Here is a 27,099-nt window from a genome sequence, read left to right as displayed (position 1 = left end):
GTTTTTCGCTCCCGCGGGCAAAAGCAAGGAGAATCCTTTGATGTTTTTCTGACGGACTTAAAAACAAAAGCACAAACATGTAACTTTGGAGACGTGAAGGAATCGATGATACGCGATCGGGTCGTTTTCGGAATACTTGACAAGGTGAGGGAGAGAATGCTTAGGGACAATGACTTAACTTTGGATGCTGCAGTAAAAATATGTCATGCTAGTGAACTCTCAGCCATGCACACGCAAAAATTCGATGGGAGAACTACAGCAACGGGCGTGAGCGCTGGGACTGGACAACCTACCAGTGGATGTAGTACACAGAAGGGACACGAGGGCGCACAGAGTTCAGGACTATGACGCCATACGATTGCAGACAGTGCGGCAATAGACACGTGGCAAGACAGTGTCCGGCTTATGGGAAGAACTGCGCAAAATGTAAAGGCAGGAATCACTTTGCTAAAATGTGCTTTTGGGAAGAGAAAACCAAAGGTAAAAAGACAGTGCATGCTATTGAGACTGAAGACACGGAATCGGAGACTTTGTATGTTGGAATGGTGCAAAATGACTTAAAACAGGGTAAAGATATGGAAAAGGAAGTACATTCCGTAGGACTAAAGACTGAAGTTTGGATAGCCCCCTTGCTGGTAAATGGCACCATTGTTCCCTTCAAGCTAGATACAGGTGCTAAGGCAAACCTCATAAGCTGGAGTGATGCACGGAATCTCAAAGTGAGACCAAAAATACTGAACAAGACAGTGGTTTTGAAGGCGTACAATGGACAAAGTATTGAAACAAAAGGAACGTGTAGGCTGAATGTTAAGGTAAAAAATCGCATTCACCCATTGACATTTGTCATAGTGCCTGAAGGACATGAGTCACTGTTGGGGGATAAGGCATGTGTGGATTTGGGCTTGGTAAAACGAGTCTATACTATTAATGAACTGAACTGTGTACAGAGTGCCCCCCAAGACAGTACAAATATAAAGCATGATGCTATAACACACAAGTACGCGGATGTATTTCAGGGTTTCGGAGCACTGCCCTTTACATACTCCATCAAACTGAGAGATGACGCACAACCTGTGATTCACGCACCCAGGAGAGTTCTGGTGGCCCTCCGTGAGAAACTGCGGAAAGAGCTAGACCGCATGGAGGGACTAGGTGTCGTAAAGAAGACTGAGGAACCGACTGGGTAAATTCCATGGTTTGCGTCAATTCAAAAAAGACTGATAAACTGTGTGTCTGCATGGATCCCAAGGACCTTAACGCTAATATAAAAAGAGAGCACTATCAAATCCCAAAGAGAGAGGAAATAATCAGCGAAATGACAGGAGCAAAATTCTTCTCCAAGATGGACACCTCGCATGGATTCTGGCAGCTGAAACTTGATGAAGAGAGTACTAAGCTGTGCACCTTTAACACCCCGTTTGGTCGATACTCTTACCAGCGCCTGCCCTTCGGCATTAGCTCCGCCCCAGAAATCTTCCACAGAGCAATGGAGCAAATCATTTGAGGGCCTGGATGGTGTGCGGGTGTACGTGGATGATCTGGTAGTATGGGGCTCCACTCGGAGAGCACGACACCAGACTGGAAAAAACACTTCAGAGGATACGGCAGTATGGACTCAAACTAAATAAAGACAAATGTCAGTTCAGCGTCAATGAAATCACATTCCTCGGGGACAAGATTTCTGCAGAAGGGATTCAGCCAGACAAGTCAAAGGTAAAGGTCATACATGACATGGAAAAACCGAAGGACAAGAAAGGGGTTCAGCGGGCCCTTGGCATGGTTAATTACCTAGGGAAATTCATTCCAAATCTGGCAGTGAAAACCGCTCACTTGAGAAAACTGCACCAAGAGACAGAGTTCCAATGGGGACATGAACATGAGAATGAATGGAAGGGGCTGCTACACATTCTAGCAAGTGAACCCCTACTGAAGTTCTTCTGCCCTGAAGAGGACAAAAGTGTCCACAGATGCCTCTAAGGATGGATTAGGGGCTGTCCTTCTACAGGAAGATGAAGGAGAATGGCGACCAGTGGCATATGCGTCACGCTCCATGACGGCTACAGCGTGCCGGTATGCGCAAATAGAGAAGGAGTGCCTGGGCTTGGCATTTGGGTGTGAAAAATTTCATACCTACATCTATATGGACTTCCCAAGGTTATCCTAGAAACTGACCATAAGCCACTGCTAGGGATCGCAAAAAAGAATCTGTGTGACATGTCATCACGGATACAGCGCCTAATGATGAGACTACAATGTTATGATTTTGAGCTCACATATGTGCCAGGGACACACATGTTCATTGCAGATACACTATCCAGGGCTGCGCCTTACGCCACACAAAACAGTGAAACAGAAGAGGATGTGGACCTTCATGTGGATATGGTCTATGCAGCATTGCCCGCCTCACAGGAACAACTATGAAAGATAGCCACAGAGACATCAAAGGACCCTGTTCTGAGGAAAGTGATGAGAAATCTTCAAGCGGGCTGGAAGAAAGGGTCATGTAAACAATATCATCATATTCAGTCTGAGCTTTCTGTGGTCAATGGACTACTGCTTAAGTGTGACAGGATTGTAGTGCCCATCTCTATGCGATGAGAAATGCTTAACAGGATACATGAAGGGCACCTGGGTGTAGAAAAGTCAAAAAGGAGAGCAGCACGTGAGGCACTCTACTGGCCAAACATGAACTCTGATATTGACCAGATGATCAGTGAGTGTGCTACATGTCAGGAGTATCACTACAAGCAAACAAAAGAGCCCCTCATTACCACAGAGCTCCCATCACAACCTTGGGAAAAGGTAGGAACTGATATTTTTCCACTACGAAGGAAAAGACTATTTGTTAGTTATTGATTATTACTCTAATTATCCTGAGATTGCTCTCCTACCCAGCACCACGTCAAGAGCTGTGATAACTCACCTGAAGTCAATCTTTTCCAGGCAGGGCATCCCTCTAACTCTGGTCTCTGATAATGGCTCTCCCTTTGCCAGTCATGAGTTTCAGGCGTTTGCTACAGAGTATGAGTTTAAGCATGTAACCTCCAGCCCGCTCTACCCTCAAGCCAATGGAAAAGGGGGTGCAGATTGTGAAAAGACTATTAAAGAAAGCAGCACACAGCAACACTGACCCATATCTGGCCATGATGTCGTACAGGGCGGCCCCGCTGGAAAGTGGCAAGTCTCCAGCTGAGCTCTTACTGGGTCGCAAAATCCGTACTCGACTTCCCAGGCATGTCACACCTGATCACAGAGATGAGGTATGGGCAGACAAGGCAGAAACCAAAAATGCTCCATGACCGCACAGCCACTGCACTAGTGCCTCTACAAGAGAAGGATGTAGTTCGCATTGAAGGGCCTGGGTCATGGAATCAAAGAGCCACCGTTCTACAACAGGTTGCCCCCAGATCATACAGTGTCATGACAGAAAATGGCAATATGTATCGCAGAAACAGGAGGCACCTACTGAAAACCACTGAGACCTATCAGCCGCAGGAGGACAGAGAGGATGAGCTGATGATGGAAATCCGACAGGGAGACGAGGGCAATGCCACAAAGTGATGAAGTACACGGGTGACAATGAGACAAGGGATCCGTGTGGTACAGACATGAACTTAATGGACACAACTGGGTTGGCCCAGCAAATACCTGCTCAGCTACGCAGGTCACAGCGCACCAGAAAGCCTGTCGTTAGACTCGACCTATAGACAAGGGAAAGACTGTAAACAGCTAATGGACTTCTGGGTGTGGGTAGTGTTTATGTACCGACAGTTATTGCAAGGTATAGTTACACTGACAGTTTTTACATGTTGTTAATAGTAGTTACACTGACTTTTTATATGTTGTTAATGTGTTATGTTATGGTGTTTACTGTTATGTCATCGTTGAGGGGGAAAGATGTACAGATAACTGTAGCTGTAGTAAAGACAGCTGCTTGATGGCAGTCGGATAAATAGGAAGCCATCTTGGCCATGCGGCAGTACTACACGAGCTGGCACTGACTCAAGACCTAATAAAGAGTACTCAACGATATCTACTCGTAAGCCTCTTAATACTACGATATAAGATAACATTACAGTTGGTCAGCACCCAGTGCTGAACAGACGTAGGCCGTCCAGCCCCCTGAGCCTGTTCCATCATTCAGTTAGATCATGGAGTATCTGTATCTGAACACCATCTACAATAACAACTCGCATTTATATGGTGCCTTCAACGTCGTAAAACGTCCAACAACATTTCACAGGAATGTTATCAGACAAAAATTGACACCGAGCCATATAAGGAGATATTAGGCAGGTGACCAAAAGCTTGGTCAAAGAGGTAGGTTTTAAGGAGTGTCTTAGAGGAGGAGAGAGAGGTTCAGAGAGGGAATTCCAGAGCTCCGGACTCTGTTGAGAGAGACAGTTCCAGATTTCCACGACCCTTTGTGTGGAAAAAGTACTTCCTGATTTCACGCCTGAATGGCCCAGCTCTAATTTTAAGATTGTGCCCCCTTGTTCTGGATTCCCCCACCAGAGGAAATCATTTCTCTCTTTCTACCCTATCAAATCCTTTAAAACACCTCAATCAGATCTCCCCAGCCTTCTAAACTCAAGGGAATACAAACCAAGTTTATGAAACCTGCCCTAATTTAACCCTTTCAGTCGCGGTACCATTCTGTAAGGTTAATACCCCGTAAATATATTTCTGTTTGTAAGTTGGCAGATTATTACAATATGTTTCTCTTTAACCCAGATGAATAAGAACAGTCACATCATTCTGTGTGGACAGATCTCCCAGTACAACAAAGACGTGCCTTACCCTCCTCCACTGCCTCCCCACACAGAGGCTATCCTAAAGGAAAGAAATATCACAAGGTAAGCAAACCGTTCCTGCTGCAGATAGAATGAGTGCAAGTACTTGGGGCTTTCGTATCTTCACGCGCTTCCCTTGGAGAACAGTGTGCAGTAGTGGGATTCTTCGCAGGCTGTCAGGCCATGCCGTAAATGCTCCTTCCATGGCCGTAATCCCCAGAGACGGGACTGTCTGGAGTGAGGTTTGAACCCTGCACCGTCTGACCCAGAGACGGGACTGTCTGGAGTGAGGTTCGAATCCTGCACCGTCTGACCCAGAGACGGGACTGTCTGGAGTGAGGTTCGAATCCTGCACCTCCTGATCCAGAGACGGGACTGTCTGGAGTGGGGTTTGAAACCTGCACCGTCTGACCCAGAGACGGGACTGTCTGGAGTGAGGTTCGAATCCTGCACCGTCTGACCCAGAGACGGGACTGTCTGGAGTGAGGTTCGAATCCTGCACCTCCTGATCCAGAGACGGGACTGTCTGGAGTGGGGTTTGAAACCTGCACCGTCTGACCCAGAGACGGGACTGTCTGGAGTGAGGTTCGAATCCTGCACCGTCTGACCCAGAGACGGGACAGTCTGGAGTGAGGTATGAACCCTGCACCGTCTGACCCAGAGACGGGACTGTCTGGAGTAGGGTTTGAACCCTGCACCGTCTGACCCAGAGACAGGACTGTCTGGAGTGAGGTTCGAATCCTGCACCTCCTGACCCAGAGACGGGACTGTCTGGAGTGAGGTTTGAACACTGCACCGTCTGACTTGGGCGGGAATGGCTACCACGTGCTCCTCGGTAAAAGTACTGACCTTTTACTACAGTTGCTTACTGTTTGTGGGAGCTTGCTGTGCGCAAATTGGCTGCCGCGTTTCCTACAGTACAGCAGAGACTACACCGCAAAAAACTTAACTGTAAAGCACTTTAGGACACCCCGAGGTGGTGAAAACCTCTATATAAATACTAGTTCATTCTTCTTGCTGTGCCGAGGATGCACCAGCAATGTATATCGAGCAATGTTTTAAAGCGGTTTCTCAATGTTCTAAAAGGACATATCTCCACATAGCTGGGGGTCTCTCATTAGCTCTGTGCTAGTGGTTTATGCTCTCAAATTACTGGCAAGTAGCATTTTTTGTAGAACTCCTCCATTATGTGACATGAAGTTCCACTCTGAATAGTTGAATGGAACGGGTGGGGCTCTACAGCCATTCTTCCATTCATCAAAATGTAGGGCGTAGTTTCTTTAATGTAGGTGAATGCTTACTTGTCCTGTAGTTAGTAGCCCGCTAACTAAATCAGATTCTCAGAAATCGCCTGCCTCAATGTCATGCATTCCTGGGTAGTTTTTCTTTGAAAGATTGCACTTCTCCAGTGATTAAGGCTGATGATGAGACCGTATTAATGCACAGGTGTTCCCTGTAAAAGCCATGGATGTCCCTCCATTAGCATTCAGGGTTATTGACACATGTGGAGTGGACTTCCCCCTTTAGTTTGTCCCATGGATAGGGACCTTTCCATCTCTGGTTGCTTAAAACCCATTCATGGACTTTTTTTGTCATCTTTCTGAAGGGGGATTGACAGGGTAGATGCTGAGAGGTTGTTTCCCCTAGCTGGAGTGTCTAGAACTAGGGGGCATAGTCTCAGGATAAGGGGTCGGCCATTTAAGACTGAGATGAGGAGGAATTTCTTCACTCAGAAGGTTGTGAATCTTTGGAATTCTCTGCCCCAGTGGACTGTGAATGCTGAGTCTTTGGGCTCGATTTTCATTGAGCCGTGGAGTCGGGCTTGGAGGCGTGCGGGGGGTTAAAATTGCAAAAACTGGCGGGTGGGACCCCCCCCCCCCGGCCTGGTTCCTGACTCCGAGCAATTTTAACTCCGGCGTGTCTGATGGTCCCGACTCCATCCCGCATCCAACAGGCAGGCGTGTGTGCTGTGAGGAGGATGCCGAGAAACTCCAGTATGATTTGGACAAGTTGGGTGATATGGCAGATGCAGTATAATGTGGATAAATGTGAGGTTATCCACTTTGGTGGCAAAAACAGAAAGGCAGATTATTATCTGAATGGCAATAGATTGGGAGAAGGGGAAGTGCAAGGAGACCTGGGTGTCCTTGTGCACCAGTCGCTGAAGGTAAGCATGCAGATGCAGCAGGCGGTTAAGAAGGCAAATGGTATGTTGGCCTTCATAGCGAGAGGATTCGAGTACAGGAACAAGGATGTCTTGCTGCAGTTGTACAGGGCCTTGGTGAGACCACATCTTGAGTATTGTGTGCAGTTTTGGTCGCCTTATCTGAGGAAGGATGTTCTTGCCATGGAAGGAGTTCAGTGAAGATTCACCAGGCTGATACCTGGGATGGCAGGAATGACGTATAAGGAGAGATTGGGTCGATTGGGCTTCTACTCGCTGGAGTTTAGAAGAATGAGAGGGGATCTCATTGAAACTTATAAAATAGGACAGAGCTGCGGAGGAATTTCTTCACCCAGAGAGTGGTGAACCTGTGGAATTCTCTACCACAGAAGGCAGTTGAGGCCAATTCATTAAATATATTCAAGAAGGAGTTGGATATATTTCTTAAGGCTAAAGGGATCAAGGGATATGGGGAGAAGTCAGGGACAGGGTACTGAATTTGGATGATCAGCCATGATCTCATTGAATGGCGGAGCAGGCTCGAGGGGCCGAGTGGCCTACCCCTGCTCCTATTTTCTATGTTTCTGTGACTGGTCTTTAAGGCCCTTAATAACCACTAAATGACCTCTATAATCCTATTTTAACAGGCCCTTGCAAATTTAACCCTTTTCCCACCTAAAACATGCCTGGTGGGAAACACGAATGTGAAACCTGGTGGGAGCACTATTGGATTGCTGATTATCAACTGCAGGTCAACCATTAAAGAGGAGATTTGATCAGCCATCGTTTGCAGGTGGCAGGACTTAATGGTCTCGGGTCTGGGGCAACTTTTAGAAAGCTTAACCACACCTGTGGAAGGTTGGAGCCTCGCACCCATCTGCAGTGTGACCTCCTGGGAAACCCTTCTCGCCACCTTCGCTCAGCGCTTCCTCAACGGAGGTATATACCAGAAGCATGGGAGCCATTTATTTCCTTCCCATCTGGGAATTAGAGGAGCTCGAGCACCAGGCGCGGCACCAGCAGAACCAGGAACAACAGCAGGAGCATCAACAAGAGCAGCAAGCTGCTAGTCACCCACCTGAAGCTGCACAGGCCAGAAGGGGCCAGCGCCTGGAAGTGGCTGGAGAGCACCTTGCTGCACATCAGGGGGGCCATGGGGACCCGTATCTGCAATGGCAGTCCTACTCAGAAGGACTTCCATGAAGGTCTGGTTTCTCTGTTCAATAGATGCCCATCGCTCCTCAAGAGATGTCATTCTATTCTGAACAATGACCATGTTTTCCATACCCTGGTGACTAAGCTCCTCCATGGCCGTAGCCCTCCTCTCCTCTACCGTAGCCACCCTTTCCACGGAGGTTGCCATCCTTTCCGTGGTGATGCGTTCGTGCGCCAATGACTCCACAAAGGCTCTGCTCATGTTCGCTATGGACTCCTGCATTCGCTCCACACTCGCAGCGACCCTAGAGCCAAAACCTGCCAGAGACTCCTGCATCTGTGTCTGGAGTTCCATCACCTCTGATCTTATGGATGGACCCAGAGGCAGAGGGTCAACATGCTGCTGAGCCGAGCTGGCAGAGCCCTGCGCCCTCCGACTAGGGCTCTCCACTGCTATCCCTGTCTCCACAATCTGCTGATGCTCACTTGTGAGCTGTGATACATCAGGTGACAACACTGCTCTATGTCCCGAAGGTCCCACCGAGGTGTGAGTATCTGCACTGGTGCTGGGTGCGCTGAATTCTGCTGACGCTGCACCCTCAGAGGTTGCAGCTTCCTCTGAGGAGTCTGACTGCTCAGCCTCTTCTTCCTGGCTAGGGGGGGAACGGATGCTTGTGATGGTCCTGTGGGGGAGTAAAGGAAAGAGTCAGAGATGTGATGCAAAGGCCAGATGCTCATAAGTGCATCTGTTACAGCTTCACAATCATTATCAGTGACTCATGCAATGTCAAAGAGAGAGATGGGAAACTTTTCTGTCACCAGCTTGCTGTGTTACACCCATCTGTCTGTCCCCCACGCGCAAATCATCCTCTATTCCCATAATTTCCAGGACAGCCTCCTCCCAGGGGGTCAGGTGGGCTATTGAGGCTGTCCCTCCTCCTGTCCTGGCTCGTTCTCTTTTGTTGTGAGCTCTCTTTTCCTGCAATGAGGGAGACAAGTGGAGGTTGAGTGAGAACGAAGGAGTGAGTGTAGAGATTGCATAGCATAGATACTTAGAAGGAGACAAAGATGGAGTGAGGCTGCAAGACCAAAGACCCTCCCTGTGTGTTGTCAGTTGTGTTCAAAGTATCAGAGTGATCGGGAGTGTGAGGGCTGCATGGTCGAATAGTTATGTGAATGTGAGCATAGAGAGAGAGAGAGAATGGGTAAAGGTGCATGGATGTCAGTGTCAAGTGGGATGTGGAGGAAGAGATTGCTAAAGCTGATTGCTGGTGAGGAAAGGCAATGGGGATCAGATTGAGGGTGATGGGAAATCCATACTCACTTTTCCAGTGCGCTGAACGTCATGAAATCTTTTCCTGCACTGTATCCAGGTTCTGCGGGTGACTCCCAAGGAGTTGACCTCCTCAGCCACCTGCATCCACACTGCCTTGGTCTGAGTGGGAGGCCTCTTCCTGTTGGCCCTAGCCCCATCCACTAATGCCTGCAGTGCCGCCTCGTCAAAGCGAGGAGCTGATCTTGCCCTCCTGTGGTGTATGTGCCTTTTAAGAGCAATTGTGGTGTATGTGCCTTTAAGAGCCCCAGGTGTGCGTAATGCCGGTAATTGCCACTTGGGCTATATAAGCCTGTGTATTGTGTATATCCTTTAGAAACCCCCCCCCCCCCCCCCCCCAGACTTGCTTAGTAAATACCTATGAACCAACTCCTGTCTTCAGTGTCTTTATCTACACACGGACACTACAGTGGCGACGAAGTGGAAACGGACTTACCTGCAATTCGGCAGCACCTCAAGGACATCGATTCCTCCAGCGTCCAGAAGACTCAAGGAAGTAAGAGAAACTGTGGTTTCACCAGCTGGCCAAGCTGGTGACAGGTACTGCGCTAATCCTTCCTGGGCGTCAGGCTGGAGCTCCAGCGGCGGGCTCTACAGCTGAGACAGGCAGCGAAATCGGAGGCAAGCAATAACGGACTGGGAGGGTGCACTCGAGAGACGGCCGGCGCGGCAAGCAGGTCAGCGTTTAGACCTCCGTCGGGAACGAGTCTCCAACAGTGAATAAACGGAAACCACAGTAAAACAGCGTTGTTATCAGTAGCAGCAGCGGGAAAGCGCGGGAAGCGCCATATCGTTGCTACAGACAGGGAAAAAAAAAAGCGCGGGAAGCGCCATATCTTTTCTGAAATGCCTAAATCTGGTAATATTGAGGCTTTTGATGGCGAAATAGAAGATTGGACCACATACGTGGAAAGAGTAGAGGTTTATTGCACTGCAAATGGAATAACAGATGAAAAAAAAGCTTCAGTACTTCTGAACTTAATGGGCGCGAAGACATACGGGCTGTTACGAAATTTAATCACTCCAGCCAAACCAAAGGACAAGACTTGTAAAGAAATTGTTGATACCCTGCAGGAGCATTTAAACCCAACACCGCTGCTGATAGCGGAACGATTCAAGTTCTTCAAGAGAAATCAACACAAGAATGAAAGTAACGCTGATTACCTAACCGAATTAAGAAAGCTATCCAAGTACTGCCAATTCGGAGCAGGACTATCGGATTATCTTCGAGACAAATTTGTTTGCGGTCTCTTAAGTGAAGGAACACAAAAAAGACTGCTTTCTGAAAAAGATTTAACATTGGACAAAGCTTTCAGTATGGCTGTATCATACGAAGCAGCAGCAAAAGGAGCTGCAGAGATACAAGAGACACAGGACTTTGGCACCCATAAAATGACACAGGAGTTCGGAAGATGTTATCGCTGCGGCAGATCCACCCATAACCAGAGGGACTGCTGGTTCAAGGGCAAAGCATGCAGGCAATGTGGTAAGATTGGACACATTGCACAGGTATGCCAATCTGGACAAAATAAATCCACTGACAGAAAACAAAAAATCAATAAAGAAAAGTACAGGAAGGTACAAATGATGACGGACAATAGCTCCGAAGACCAGAATAGCGATAGCGACTCTGGAAACAAGAGACTAAGCTGTCTCAAATTACATAATGTACTTGCCAAAGAGGATTACCAAACCATTTGGGTTACCCTCACAATAGCAGGGTCCCCAGTTAGAATGGAGCTAGATACAGGATCAGCTCTAACCGTAATAAATCGACGAGATTACGAGAGGCTATTTTCGCATATACCTCTAAAAGACACATCCATTATCTTAAAAACATATACGGGGCAGAAAGTCTACCCCAAAGGAAAAATAAGGGTGCCTGTGGTATACAACGGCAAAGAAATACAAAAGTTGTATTTATACATTCTACAAGATGGTGGTCCACCGTTGTTGGGACGTGAATGGATAAGGAAGATATTTTCGCCTCACTATCCGGAGGGAAACGTTTCACAAAAATTGACTTGGCACAGGCATATCTACAGATGGAAGTTGAGGAGACCTCTAAAAAGTATCTCACAATAAACACACACAAAGGCCTGTACCAGTACAATCGACTGGTTTTTGGAATAGCATCAGCCCCAGCTATCTGGCAAAGAGCTATGGAGCAAGTCCTGCAAGGGGTTCCGGGGACTCAATGCTACCTAGACGACATCCTTATAACAGGAGAAAACGACAACGAGCACCTTGCCAATTTGGAGCAGGTGCTCGCTAGGCTGAAAGAACGGGGCCTACGAGCAAATCGCCCCAAGTGCGAATTTTTCCAAAATCAGTTATCATATTGTGGCCACATAATTAATAAGGAAGGGTTGCATAAGTCACCTGAAAAAATTGAAGCAGTTATAAAAGCCCCAGCACCTGAAAATGTTTCACAATTAAGGTCATTCCTGGGATTAATAAATTACTATCATAAATTTTTACCGAACTTATCAACTATTCTACACCCTCTTAATGATCTTCTACAGACAGGAGTGATTTGGAAATGGAACGAAGACTGTAAACGTGCCTTCCATAAATGTAAAGACTTAATCACATCCGAGAAAATTTTGGCTCATTACAACCCATCACTACCAATCAGACTGGCGTGCGATGCATCCCCTTACGGCATAGGAGCGGTATTGTCCCATAGATTCCCTGATGGCTCGGAACGGCCGATAGCTTTTGCGTCATGCTCGTTGAACTCAGCTGAGCGTAACTATGCCCAGATAGACAGGGAAGCACTCAGCCTGGTATGGGGAGTGAAGAAATTCAACCATTACCTACACAGACAAAAATTTACCTTGCTGACTGACCATCAACCCCTCATCTCCATATTCAACCCTAAAAAAGGTGTCCCCATTATGACGGCACAAAGACTACAGAGGTGGTCCCTTTTTCTAGGGGCACACCAATACAACATTGAATACAAAGGGTCAAAACAGCATGGGAATGCTGACGGTTTATCACGCCTACCGTTGCCAACGATAGAAGAGGCACCTACAGTAGACCCAGTAGAGATATTCCACTCTACCATAGTGGAATGTCTACCGGTGACAAATTCTGCCATTGAAAGGGAGACAAGAAATGACCCTACTCTCTCACGGGTCTACGATTTAACAGTGAAGGGATGGCCAGCACATGGCGAACCACTGTTGCCAGCATTCTCGCAAAGAAGAGAACAGCTGTCAGTGTGCCGAGGAACCTTGATGTGTGGATCCAGAGTGGTGATTCCACCCAAACTCCAGGATAAAGTGCTAAAGGAGCTTCACGAGGGGCATCTGGGTGGAGTGAAAATGAAGAACCTAGCTAGGGCGTTTGTATGGTGGCCAGGTATTGATGGAGACATCGAAGACATGACCAAGAGCTGCCTAGGATGCCAGAAGGTCCAAAATGCTCCGCCACAGGCCCCTCTACATCCATGGGAGTGGCCCTCATCTCCCTGGCAAAGGGTGCACATCGACTTTGCTGGTCCATTTATGGACTCCATGTTCTTAATCGCAGTTGATGCACACTCCAAGTGGCCGGAGGTAATAAAGATGTCCTCCACCACCACGGAAAAAACCATCACAGTATTAAGGACCATATTTGCCAGGAATGGGCTGCCGGAGCAGATATGTTCTGATAATGGACCGCAATTTGTGTCCGAAGAATTCAGAAAGTTCTTAAAGAACAATGGGGTAAAGCACTACACGTCCGCCCCATACCATCCCGCCACCAATGGATTGGCTGAAAGGTTTGTCCAGACCTTCAAGAAGGCCATCAAGGCCATGGGTAATGAAGACATAAAACTTCAGCACAAGGTGGATAACTTATTTGCATATAGGAATGCAACGCATATGGTTACTAACCAAACTCCCGCCATGATGTTCTACAATAGAAACCTAAGATGCCGGCTGGATTTGGTCAAGCCCAACATCCGAAGGGACGTGGAGAACCGGCAGTTTCAGGGCATGAATGAAAGGCCAACTAGGGCCTTCCAGATAAGCCAACCGGTTTTGGCCCGAGACTACCGTACCGAGAAATGGCAGCCTGGAACTATCTGCACATGATTAGGACCACTGATGTATACCGTGGACATCGGAGACAGCATAATAAGGCGCCATGCTGACCAAATCATCAAGTCATCCGAAAAGGGACAACCTACACCACCACTCTATACATCTAACGATGAAGTAGAGATACCCATATCTACCTCCGATCCGGTGATACTGGAGCCCAATGAACCCGACACTGGCCTTCAAGCCGAATCAGCCTTGCCAGAAGAACCTACTACACCACCAGAAACTACTACACCCCCGAGGCGTTATCCGGACCGAGTCAGGAAGCCTCCTGAGAGACTAACTTATAATTAATAATTACTTAAAATATGATGTACTAGTTAGCTAGAAGGGGAGGAATTGTGGTGTATGTGCCTTTCAGAGCCCCAGGTGTGCGTAATGCCGGTAATTGCCACTTGGGCTATATAAGCCTGTGTATTGTGTATATCCTTTAGAAACCCCCCCCCCCCCCCCCCCCCCCCCCCAGACTTGCTTAGTAAATACCTATGAACCAACTCCTGTCTTCAGTGTCTTTATCTACACACGGACACTACACCTCCCACTTGTTATATTTGCTGCAGCTCCCTCACACTGCACAGTCAAGAAGCTTGGAAACCTGCAGAAGAAGCAAGGATTGCTGTGGACCTTAAATGCAGCAGCAATGATGATGTCATCGGAGGGGACTTTCAGTCTTGAAAAACCCATTTGCAAAGGCTTCCCACACGTTGGAAATCAATTGGCCAATTCAGTTAAAATTGCGTCAATCTCCCACATCCATTTAGATTCGTGTGGGAAACACGAAATTCGGATAACTTGACACCATCCCGCCCCTGAGTTAAAATCGCCCCCTTCGAGTATATTCAAGGCTGAGATTGATAGATTTTTGGATATTAAGGAAATCAAGGGATATGGAGATCTGGCGGGAAAGTAAGTTGAGGTCGATGATCAGCCATGATCTTATTGAATGGCGGAGCAGGCTCGAGGGACCGTGTGGCCGACTATTGCTCCTAATTCTTATGTTCTTGTGTTTATATCTTGTTGGTCACAACTTGCTTCATTTTTCAACCAATTGAAGACCGTTTGGGTTGGTAGGGAAGGCTGGGGGTGTTCTTCCCCCAGTCTCCTTCCTGTCCCACTCCTGCCCTCATAAATTACTTGAAGAGGGTCAGTTTTAGGATTTTAAGATGGAGGGTCAGTAGACCAGTTTTGCCCGTGTTGCTAATTATTCCCATCCCCAGAAGTGTCAGCCTGGAATGTGCACTCGAGCCTCTAGAGTGGAACTTGAACCCGCAAGAGCCTTGCGAGTTTGTGGGGCAGGATTCCTCGTCCACTTTCTCTTTCCCTCCCCCTGCCCCGCTTCCCTCCCCCTTCTAAGTGGTGGAGGTCGTGGGTTTGAGAGGCGCTGCCGAAGAAGCCTTGGTGAGTTGCTGCAGCGCATCCTGTAGCTAGTACAGCTCTTCCTTTTCAATTAGACACTAACTCTTCATTAATCGCACTCCATTTAAGGTGGGATGTTCTAGGTGCCGCGCTCTGTACCAGGGGTGTTGCAATGGGCGGACCTCCCTAGTCTCCGCACTCGAGTTTTGATCCGACGGGCTGACTGTTGTCCAGGGGTCCTGGACATCCTACCTCTCTTGTGTTCGGTAAATGTGGCTGCCTATTTAACCTGACACACTCTAGTGCAAGATGTAGGTATTGTGTTGGCAGAAGTACTTGTGCTCTAATTGTGATTTTTGCTTCTTCCTCCCATCCCCCTCCCCCTTCATGGTCTTCTACAGAGAGAGATTCATGGTGTTAAATTATTCAGATAAACACGACATGGGCCTGCTCCAGTTGAGCCACTGGCTGAAGGAGGGAAAGCTGAAGGTACTGTACTGTCTACTTGCTGCTTTGTGCATTCTTTATATTTAAAAGGAAACGGCGGCATATAGTGGCACCACTATTCCTGGCCAGAATGGAGATGATTGGGTAATACCGCAGTCCTGTAAGTGACTGGGATTGATTTTACACACACAAACTATCCCCCACTCGTTTTGCTGGAGAAATAATCCTGCTTTTATCGGGAGACGTTGCTGTAGTTTCGGTCATGAGTCAGCCGTGGCTCAGTGGGTAGCACAACTGAGTCAGAAGGTTGTGGGTTCAAGTCCCACTCCAGGGTTGACACTCCAGTGTGGTGCTGAGGGAGTGCTGCACTGTCTGAGGTGTCATCTTTCGGATGAGACGTTAAACCAAGGCCCCGCCTGCTCTCTCAGGTGGACGTAAAAGAATCCACGGCCACTATTTTGAAGAGCAGTGGGGTTATCCCCGGTGTCTTGGCCAATATTTATCCCTCAATCCACAGAACAAAAAACAGATGACCTGGTCATTATCACATTGCTGTGTGTGGGAGCTTGCTGTGCACAAATTGGCTGCTGTGTTTCCCACATTACAACAGTGACTGCACTTCAAAAGTACTTCACTGGCTGTGAAGCGCTTTGAGACGTCCGGTGGTCGTGAAAGGCGCTATATAAATGCAAGTCTTTCTGTTCTGTTCTGTTGCTGTAGTTCGTAGAGACTCTGTTTAAATAGACTCTGTCTGCGGAGTAAGTAGACTGTCTGCTGTGAGTCCTGCCGTAAATCCCGCCCCGCCTCCCAACTCATTAGCTGACACCGTGGTGTCAATATTCACTTGGAAAAAAGGCCGACTGTAGATGTTTCAGCCTGGTCGTGCAGGCTCCCAAGGTAATTGGTGTCCAATTGAAACTTTGCAACAGCTGCAGTTAAAAGGTTGGGATCTGGCTCCGCACAATTCTGTTCCGACGACAGCTGGCGAATTCCGTGAAAAAACTGGCAGCTTGGGCCTCTGGTGGTCGGCCCCTCTTAAGGTTGATGGCAAAGCCGGCATGGGGGCGGGGGCGGGGGTGGAAGGGTGTGACTATTGCCCGTTGCCCTCCTTCCACATCACCAGGCACCTGGGCCTTGGCCTACAGGTGGTCTGCAACTGGTGGGTAGGTGGTACACAAAAGCGATGCAGAGTGGGGGGGAGATGAGGATAATTTTAACCATTGTGGCTGCTCGTTTTATAGCCCCCCCCCCCTCTGATTTTACTCTCCATTGAAGTCCAAATCGAGTGGGTTGTAAAACGGTCGGCCGACCAAATCACGCCAGGTCCTTGTGGGCGGGTTAAAATTGCCCTTTTTTTTTTTCACCCCACTTCTCCCAGTGCAAGCACTTTGTATTTGTTGACATACATTCACGGTCACTGCTACTGGTAGCACCCTGACAGCTGACTGTCTCCGTTCTGTTAGTGAGCATCACTTGTTGATCAGAACGATTGATGCATTGAGGATTCATTCTGTTGGATTCAAGTATCATGAATCTGATAATCTCACTCGGCGGACCCTGGCTGCTAACTGTCGGTGCACAATTTTCACACTTTTTATTTTCCCCAGCAGTTAATGAGCTGTTTAGTCAGCAGTACCTCAGAACGAGCTGTGAACAGCGAGCGAGTTTTTTTACATTTTTTTATTCGTTCATGGGATGTGGGCGTCGCTGGCAATGCCAGCATTTATTGCCCATCCCCAATTGCCCTTGAGAAGTGGCCTCCTTGAACCGTTGCAGTCCGTGTGGTGAAAGTACTCCCACAGTGCCATTAGGGAGGGAATTCCAGGATTTTGACCCAGCGACGATGAAGGATCGGTGATATACTTCCAAGTCAGGATGGTGTGTGACTTGGAGGGGAACTTGGAGGTCATTGTGGGAACACAGACAGTGGTCGCCCCCAACACCCTCAAACCCCAGTTTTCAGGCTGATGTTTTGTGCTGCTGAATAGCACAGGTGAGAAATTGGATGAACTTCTTGGCACCAGTGGTTGGCCCATTGGGTTACTCGCCAAGTTACCTGGGTGTGGATTAATGGGGGTATCCGTGTTGGCCCAGAAGTCAGAAAGAGATGGGGAAACATGTGAAGAAGCAGCACCACAGCTCGAGGACCAGCTTACGGACGGACCGTCACCAAGGTGTTGCCGAAATGGAGCTGCAAATCGCGTATCGCTGTGCCATCCAGGCCTGGTAGATCCCATGGTCAGGCTCTGGTCTGCACTAGGTTAGCTGCTGTCAGCCAGGGTGGTATCTGGGGTGCTCTCATTGTTCTCGATGCCCCCTGGACTAAGTAGGGGACAAAAATACAAAGCAGAGTTCCCGCTCCTAATCACCGTCCATGCACCCATGCTGGGAAGTAGGTGTGCTTGGTTGTTGGGTTGAAGACAGGATCAGCTGTGCTCAGATAGCAAGCTGATCCTTACTGGGTTCACACATGAACAGTGGGCGATTCGTCCAGGAATTACCCCTCGCCCCATCCAACAGGTTAGAGAGTTCGGACTTGAGACTTATAAGACATTACACCAGACACACCGGTTCTGTCTTTAATCTTTTATTGTTCCTAAGACAGATTCAAAACCCCAACCACTATTCAAGCAGTTCACCGATAATATTACAAGAAATCATACATGCAACCACCCGCCGATGATTGGTCCAGCATTGATTGTAGGCCACTTCCTTCTGACTGCAGCTCTCCGAGTTGAGATGATCAGCCAGGCCCCCTCCTTCTGACTGCAGCGCCGATATTTTTAGTCACTGGTTTTTATACAGTTTTCCTTGCCTTTTTCAGTAAATCACGTATTCAGAGATGGTCAAATGTTCCTTTTAATGTTCGACCTGAGTTGTTTGAGCTGTCAGACTTTCCCACTCACACATCCTGTGTGGCTATCTGCTAGCTGCCTTTATCAAAGCCCAAAATTGTTCATTCACTCATAAAAGTTTACAAAAGTGGCAGCAAACCACTTGGTCACATTTCACGTGTTACGTCGCATCCTGTATTTCAGAACTCCAGAGGTTTGACTCCTCCCCTTTAGCCACCAAAAGTCATTCTACAACCTTGTGGCCTGTTTTCTGTTGTAGACACGAAGTCTGCAAATCTAAGGGGGTTTGTTTATCTCTGTAGTCTATCACTACCCCCTGCAGCCACAACCATTTGTTCTGTCAATATTTGCTTATCCGAAACACAGCTCTTGAAATATCTCCATCACAAAGCAGCTTCCAAATCCAACAGTTTCTTGTGAAAGCTCACCAAATGTTTGCTGCCTTTATCAAAGCACATTCCATGTCCACTTATCAGTGAAAAACAGTCTGTTACATTCACCAACTTTTATTTCACTTCAGAAAACCTTTTGGCCTGCCAAAGCATTTCAATATATATACCAAATTTAAAAATTAAGGGTCTGTGTATGCTTACAGCGCCTTTAGACTTATAACCCTGCAACCATTGGGAAAGAGAATTTGCATCAGGGAGAAAGAAAAATAGATTTTTCTGACTTGAATCCAACATTGTTGACTTGGTGCAGACACTTGCACAGTTGCATTTCCGAGGTAGGTGTGGATAGCAAGAACGTGTTTGCAGAGCTCTCAAATGCTTCTGTTCCTGCAGGTCCGTGAGACGGTGGTGAAAGGATTGGAAAACGTTGGAGGTAAGGGAATGGTCTGCTTCATGCTATCCTTTGTACGCAGTGCTAAGGCACTTGCATTCTCCCCTCTTTTCATTCTAATTGGTGTCTCTGCCACACGTCTAACCCCAGCTAAGAGAATGGTGGGGAGGTGACTTGCTCCCAGCCCTCTTCCATGACTAGGTGTCCAAGACTGGCCAGATTGGGAGATTACTTTGAATCATACACAGACTTCCAAAAGACCTTTTGATATGGTACCACGTATTGGACTCCCGACTAAGGTCAGAGCATGTGCAGTCAGGGGACAAGCAGCAGAATGGACAGCAAACTGGCTACAAAACAGAAAACGGAGAGCTGGGATTAAAGGTAGTTACTGAGGCTGACGGAAGGTGGGAAGTGGCGTTCCACAGGGATCGGTGCTGGGACCAGTGTTGTTCACCATTTACATAAACGATTGGGACTCCGGAATCAGAAATACAATTTCAAAATTTGCGGGTGACACCAAATTGGGGGGTGTAGTTAATACAGAGGAGGACTGTGACAAAATACAGGAAGACATTAATAAACTTACAGAATGGGCGTGTAAATGGCAAATTAATTTCAGTACAGATAAGTGTGAGGTGGTGCATTTTGGTAGGAAAATCAGGAAGTCACATACAGCTTGGAAAATAAGAGTCTAAATGGGGTAGAGGAGCAGAGGGATCTGGGGGCACAAATTCTGGGGGTACAGATTCCCAAATCACAAAGTAGCGACACCGGTTAACAAAGCCACAAAAAGTGCAAACAAAGCACTGGGTTCATTTCTAGAGGGACAGAATTCAAAAGCAGAGAAGTTAAGATAAAATTCTATCAAACCTTGGTTAGACCACATTTGGAGTACTGTGTACAGTTCTGGTCTCCATATTACAAAAAGGATATTGAGGTACTGGAGAAGGTGCAAAAAAGATTTGCAAGAATGATACCAGGACTGTGGTGGTATAACTATTGGGAGACTGAACAGGCTGGGGCTCTTTTCTCTAGAAAAGAGAAATCTGAGGGGTAACCTGATAGAGGTCTTTAAGATAATTTAAGTTTGCAGACGACACAAAGCTGGGTGGGCGTGTGTTCTGTGAGGAGGATGCAGAGAAACTCCAGTATGATTTGGACAGGTTGGGTGATTGGGCAGATGCATGGCAGATGCAGTATAATGTGGATAAATGCCAGGTTATCCACTTTGGTGGCAAAAACAGGAAGACAGATTATTATCTGAATGGCAATAGATTGGGAAAAGGGGAAGTGCAACGAGACCTGGGTGTCCTTGTGCACCAGTCACTGAAGGTAAGCATGCAGGTGCAGCAGGCAGTTAAGAAGGCAAATGGTATGTTGGCCTTCATAGCGAGAGGATTTGAGTACAGGAGCAAGGATGTCTTGCTGCAGTTGTACAGGGCCTTGGTGAGACCACACCTTGAGTATTGTGTGCAGTTTTGGTTGCCTTATCTGAGGAAGGATGTTCTTGCCATGGAAGGAGTTCAGCGAAGATTCACCAGATTGATACCTGGGATGGCAGGAATGACGTATGAGGAGAGATTGGGTCGACTGGGCTTATATTCGCTAGAGTTTAGAAGAATGAGAGGGGATCTCATTGAAACTTATAAAATTCTAACAGGACTAGACAGACTAGATGCAGGAAGGATGTTCCCAATGGCGGGGGCGCCCAGAACCAGGGATCACAGTCTAAGGATAAGGGGTAAGCCATTTAGGACAGAGATGAGGAGGAATTTCTTCACCCAGAGAGTGGTGAACCTGTGGAATTCTCTACCACAGAAGGCAGTTGAGGCCAACTTATTAAATATATTCAAGAAGGAGTTCGATATATTTCTTAAGGCTAAAGGGATCAAGGGATATGGGGAGAAAGCAGGGACAGTGTACTGAATTTGGATGATCAGTCATGATCTCATTAAATGGCGGAGTGGGCTCGATGGGCCGAATGGCCTACTCCTGCTCCTATCTTCTATGTTTCTATATTATGAAAGGCTTTGATGGGGGAGACGTAGAGATGTTTCCACTTGTGAGGGAGACCAAAACTAGGAGCCATAAATATAAGATAGTCAGTAATAAATCCAATAAGGAATTCAGGAGAAATTTCATTACCCAGAGAGAATGTGGAACTCACTACCACAGGGAGTGGTTGAAGTGAATAGTGCAGATGTATTTAAGGGGAAGCTGGATAATCACATGAGGGAGAAGGGAATAGAAGGATGTGTTGATAGGGTGGGAGGAGGCTCGTGTGGAGCATAAAGACCAACACAGACCAGTTGGGCCGAATGGCCTGTTTGTGTGCTGCGAATGCTCTGTAACTTGCGACAGAACATGGATTTGGATACCCAGCCTTGGTGCTCCTCCTTGCTGTACGGGAGCAGCTGGTTTTTACTCCCCTCACGGAGGGGGGGGATAAGAAGGAAAATGATGTGGAGATTGGAGGTAAATATTCCTCAAGCCCGGCCTGAACTGTAGGCGGAGTCACCGAGGGGAGCGCACTTCAGCGGATGATGGAAGAAGCTACGGGCTAACATGTTCTGTTGCTGCAATTCAGGCACGTGTTTGGGAGGATGTATGGCAAAAGTATGTAACCCCAGCCCATGACTTTCTGTTCACTCATTTTAATGGGATAGGGTTGCTGAAAACATGCCTCCAAACTGTTAAAGTTGCTTTACAACCAGGATTTTGATTTTTTTTTAAAACCGATTTATTTCTTAAATTGCTTACTAAGGGTAACTAACCCTTTACAGGCTTTTCGGTACCTACACACATGCACTTGTTATTGTAACATTTATATTTGCCAAACCAATGAGCTTCATATTTCCACTCGGCAGGAAATGCTGTCTGGACCTACAGTATAAATAGATGTTTGAATGTGTAAAGTCTTGTTGAGTTTAATACCTGCCGTTCCAAAGTGAGGGTGATGGTGTAGCATCAGATTACTCTTAAGTTAGAGTAATTATTAACCCATTTAGTGGTAGCACTGCCGCCTCTGAGTCAGAAGGGCGTGGGTTCAAGTCCCACTCCAGAGACTTTGAGCCCATAATCCAGGCTGACACTCCAGTGCAGTGCTGAGGGAGTGCTGCACTGTCTGAGGTGCCGTCTTTCGGATGAGACGTTAAACCGAGGCCTCGTAAAAGCTCCCACGGCACTATTCGAAGAAGAGAATGGGGAGTTCTCCCCAGTGTTCTGGCCAACACTTATCCCTCAACCAACTTCACTAAAACAGATTATCTGGTCATTATCTCATTGTGGAACCTTGCTGTGCGCAACTTGGCTGCTGTGTTTCCTACATTACAACAGTGACTTGGCTTCAAAAAAGTACTTCATTATAAAAGTACTTCATCATGAGGTCGTTAAAAACCAGATAGAAGTGCAAGTTCTTCGCTTCGAATCAGAGGTGTTGGGTTCTGGCCTCACTCCAGACAGCACAGGCAAGGCCCGGCTCTGAATACTGGATTGATGTCCAGCAAAGGGACCGGTGTCCGATGGATTGTCCAGCGAGGGGACTGGTGTCCGATGGATTGATGTCCAGCGAGGGGACCGGTGTCCAATGGATTGTCCAGCGAGGGGACTGGTGTCCGATGGACTGATGTCCAGCGAGGTGTCCGATGGATTGACGGCCAGCCTCTCCCCCATCGTAAAGGGTATGTGGGACTCTTTAGACTTGCTTCAAGCCCACCTTGGAGAAGGTAGTCTGAAGCTTAAAAACCACGATCGAGACTTGAGTAAAGACCAGTCCTCGGGGCAGGAGATGACAAACGGACTCAAAACCTCACTGTCGTGTTGGCTCTTAATATTAGAACCCAAATTGAGGTTTTTAAAAAAAAAAACACATCATCCCAGTTGCAATTCTACTGGAGCTGATGTGTAGACTGGATTCTCGGTTGTTTTGCGTGACTTCTGATGGATATAAATTGGGTTGTTTTTGATGGAAGAGAGGAGATTTTGTGGAGGTGTTTAAAATTATGAAAGGATGGGACAGAGTGGTTGAGGGGTCTAGAACAAAGGCTTATGGATATTTGACTCAATGGAAGAGATCTGGGACAGAGACTTCTTTACATGGCGTTGTGAAGTTGCGGAATGTGCTGCTGGTGCTTGATTGCTGCAGAGACCATGTCAACTCTTAACTCTAGGTTAGATAACTGGTTGAAGGGAAAGGTGATCAGGGATATGGAAGCTGAGAGGAAGCGCAGAAGGAGGCCATTCGACCCATCGTGCCTGTGCTGACTCTTTGAAAGAGCTATCCAATCAGTCCCACTCTCCTTGCTCTTTCCCCATAGTCCTGCAGATTGTTCCTTTTCAAGTATAGATCCAATTCCCCTTTTTAAAAGTTACTGTTGAATCTGATTCCGCCACCTTTTCAGGCAGTGGATTTCAGCTCATCATAACTCGCTGTGTAAAATCAAATTCTCCTCATCTTCCCTCTGGTTCTTTTGCCAAATTTTAAAAATAGTACAATGTATAGATTTTAAAAGTAGCTGATTTAGTGTCCATTTAAACAGCAACTTTGGTGTTGCAGTGTAGTGATCTTTATCCAGAGCCAAGGTTGTGTGTAGATTATAGAATGTACAGCACAGAAACAGGCCATTCGGTCCAACTGGTCTATGCTGGTGTTTATGCTCCACACAAGCCTCCTCCCACCCTACTTCATTTAATCCTCTCGGCATAACCTTCTATTAAAAAATGCTTCCTCCTGTCGCCTCTGGGTCTTTTGCCAATTACCTTAAATCTGTGTCCTCTGGTTAACAACCCTCCTGCCAGTGGAAACAGTTTCTCCCTATCTACTCTATCAAAACCCCTCATAATTTTGAGCGCCTTTATTAAAATCTCCCCTTAACCTTCTCTGCTCTAAGGAGAACAACCCCAGCTTCTCCAGTTTCTCCACGTAACTCAAGTCCCTCATCCCTGGCACGATTTCAGATTACATTGAACTGCAGCTATATTGCAAATACTGCACCAGCATGACATGAAAACTGCATCGAATCAACAGCATTGTCAGTCTTGTATGTTGAGAGTAAGTGAAAATAATTTCTGGGAATTGATCTCCTTTTGTTGTCATAGAAACATAGAAGATAGGAGCAGGAGTAGGCCATTCGGCCCCTCGAGCCTGCTCCGCCATTCAGTGCGATCATGGCTGATCATCCAAACTCAGTACACTGTCCCTGCTTTCTCCCCATATCCCTTTAGCCTTAAGAAATATATCTAACTCCTTCTTGAATATATTTAATGAATTGGCCTCCACTGCCTTCTGTGGTGGAGAATTCCACAGGTTCACCACTCTCTGGGTGAAGAAATTCCTCCTCATCTCTGTCCTAAATGGCTTACCCCTTATCCTTAGACTGTGAGTTCTCACTGGAGTTTAGAAGATTGAGAGGGGATCTCATCGAAACCTATAAAATTCTGTCAGGTCTGGACAGACTAGATGCAGGAAGGATGTTTCGGATGGCCGGGGAGTCCAGAACCAGGGGTCATAGTCTAAGGATAAGGGGTAAGCCATTTAGGACTGAAATGAGGAGGAATTTCTTCACCCAGAGAGTGGTGAACCTGTGGAATTCTCTGCCACAGAGGGTGGTGGAGGCCAGTTCATTAAATATATTCAAGAAAGAGTTGGATATATTTCTTGAGGCTAAAGGGATCAAGGGATATGGGGAGAAGGCAAGGACAGGGTACTGAATTGAATGATCAGCCATGATCTCATTGAATGGCGGAGCAGGCTCGAAGGGCCGAATGGCCTACTCCTGCTCTTATCTTCTATGTGACCCCTGGTTCTGGACTCCCCCGACCATCGGGAACATCCTTCCTGCATCTAGTCTGTCTAGTCCTGTTAGAATTTTATGTCCGAGCCGTGTTAAACCTGTAAAGCTCACGATTCTTCTTTTACAGCTGCTTTCCAGTCCATGATGAAAGGAGGTAACATCGGGAAACAGGTTGTCCTTGTCTCCGAGGGGTAATAAAACAAACTACCCAGTCACCCCCAGGAACCTAGCCACTGGCATAGTCGAGGGCACCAACGTCTCCTGTCGCTGTTGTGACTGGTGCTGTTATACTGAACCTGACTCTACAATTAACTGAAGACACTGATGGTTTCTCTCATCTCTTATCTTTAATTAGACGGCTGTTAAACTGGACAATGCACTACTAATGGAGCAGTTTAATTTGTACACTATATCCCCTACCCCAGCATGCACCCTGGCCCCAATGCCCCACCTGTTGTTAAGATGCATGTTGTACAGAAGTAATTCACATTAAAATAAAACTCTTGTAAACTATTCAGTGTTGGAGTGATGTATGCCAATTTAAAACTAAAAATGCAGATTTTCTCCTTTTTAATATGAACCTTATTTTGTGGAACCTTTTCTCCGGACTCTCTCACTGCCTCACACCCACTGATGACTGGAAGGGGTCAGAGAATCACCTGAATTAATGCATTCTCTCTTTTCCCATCCCCTGTGCCTTTTTACCTGTTGTTCTTGCTAACCTCTGGTTTGGTTTGTGTAGAGAGAGGCCTATTCAATTCTGTCCTGAAAGGTTTTTGGGGCGTTTTTCTACGTTAAAGGCACTATTATAAATGCCAGTTGTTGTTTCTACCCAAAACAACTGCACTTTCTGTTTCCAATGTTGACATGGATCAACCTCCCATCTTCCACCTTCCATGAACTTGAGCTCAACCAAAACTCTGCTGCCCGTGTCCTAACTCGCACCAAATCCGTTCACCCATCACCCCTGTGCTCGCTGGCCCACATTGGCTCCTGACCCAGCATCGCCTCGATTTTAAAATTCTCATCCTTGTGTTCCAATCCCTCCATGGCCTCGCCCCTCCCTATCTCTGTTGGCTCTGAGAACCCCCCCAACCCTCCGTGATTTTAATTGCTCCAGCATTGGCGGCCGTGCCATCGGCCGTCTAGGCCCTGAACTCTGGAATTCTCTCCCTAAACCTCTCCTCCTTTAAGACGCTTCTTAAAACCTACCTCCATGACACAGCTTTTGGTCACTTGTCCCAATGTCTGCTTCTTTGGCTTGGTGTCAATTTTTGTTTGATAACGCTCCTGTGAAGCACCTTGGGAATTTTTGCTGCTTTAAAGGCGCTGTATAAATGCAAGTTGTTCTTAACACATCTGTTGTGTATTTCCAGCATTTTCTGTTCTTGTTGCCGGTTTCCAACAGTTGCAGGGTTTTCTGTTTGCTTCTCATTGATGCCAGAAGGCTGGGAAGGTCCCTTTCTAGGTGGTGCTGCTTCTAGAGGCTTCAGTGAAAATCAATTCTTCAAAATGGGTCTTGGCAGCTCCTGACCATAGGAACAGGAGTCGGCCGTTCAGCCCCTTGAGCCTGCTGCTGCGCCTCATTTACTTGGGGCTGCCATCTACAGCAGCGCTGTGAAGTTATTGGACCTGAAGACCTGGCCCCAGTTTAGTGACCTTTCCTTTATTCATTCTCGGGATGTGGGCAAGGCTTGCGTTTATTGCCCACCCCTAGTTGTCCTGAGAAGGTGGTGGTGAGCCGCCGACTCCAACTGCTAGCAGTTTGATACAACGGAGTGTCTTGCTAGGCCAGTTCAGAGGGCAGCTGCTGTGGGACTGGAGTCACGTATAAACCAGACCGGGTAAGGACGGCAGGTTTCCTTCCCTAATGAACATCAGTGAACCAGTTGGGCTTTTTCATAGAATGGTTACAGCACGGAAGGAGGCCATTCGGCCTGTCAAGCCCGTGCCGACTCTCAGCTAGTCCCACGCCCCCGTCCTTTCCCCGTAGCCCTGCAATTTTCTTTCCTTCAGATGCTTATCCAACTCCCTTTTGAAAGCCACAATTGAGTCTGCCTCCACCATTCTTTCAGGCAGTGCATCCAGATCTTAACTACTCAGTGTAAATAAGTTTTTTCTTATGTCGCCTTTGGTTCTTCTGCCAATCACCTTAAATCTGTGTCCTCTGGTTCTCGACCCTTCCGCCAATGGGAACAGTTTCTCTCTATCTACCCTGTCCAAACCCCTCATGATTTTGAACACATTAGTGAACCAGTTGGGTTTTTAACAACAATACGATGGCTTCAAGGTCACTTACTGATGCCAGCTTTTTATTTCCA

At 47.2% G+C, this 27,099-nt stretch overlaps 1 protein-coding gene across 3 annotated transcripts in view; it reads left to right on the top strand.

The window, feature by feature from the left end:
• The window catches only part of ptgr2 (prostaglandin reductase 2), a 75,740-nt gene extending 50,449 nt beyond the window's left edge, over positions 1-25,291 (top strand). For all 3 annotated transcript variants that reach the window (XM_086003813.1, XM_086003811.1, XM_086003812.1), the window contains 4 exons: positions 4,735-4,856; positions 15,300-15,387; positions 18,986-19,025; positions 24,906-25,291. In XM_086003813.1, the coding sequence (XP_085859939.1) occupies positions 4,735-4,856; positions 15,300-15,387; positions 18,986-19,025; positions 24,906-24,973 (318 nt within the window). In that variant the 3' untranslated portion in view covers positions 24,974-25,291. The remainder of the gene's footprint in view (positions 1-4,734; positions 4,857-15,299; positions 15,388-18,985; positions 19,026-24,905) is intronic.
• The last annotated feature ends 1,808 nt before the right edge of the window (positions 25,292-27,099 follow it).

The sequence above is a fragment of the Somniosus microcephalus genome, chromosome 12 (assembly GCF_052327205.1).
Source record: "Somniosus microcephalus isolate GS21.2 chromosome 12, FLI_Smic_1.0, whole genome shotgun sequence".
Taxonomy (NCBI): Eukaryota; Metazoa; Chordata; class Chondrichthyes; order Squaliformes; family Somniosidae; genus Somniosus; species Somniosus microcephalus.
Note: the sequence above shows the minus strand (reverse complement) of the source record. Positions and strands in the feature narration are given on the sequence as shown.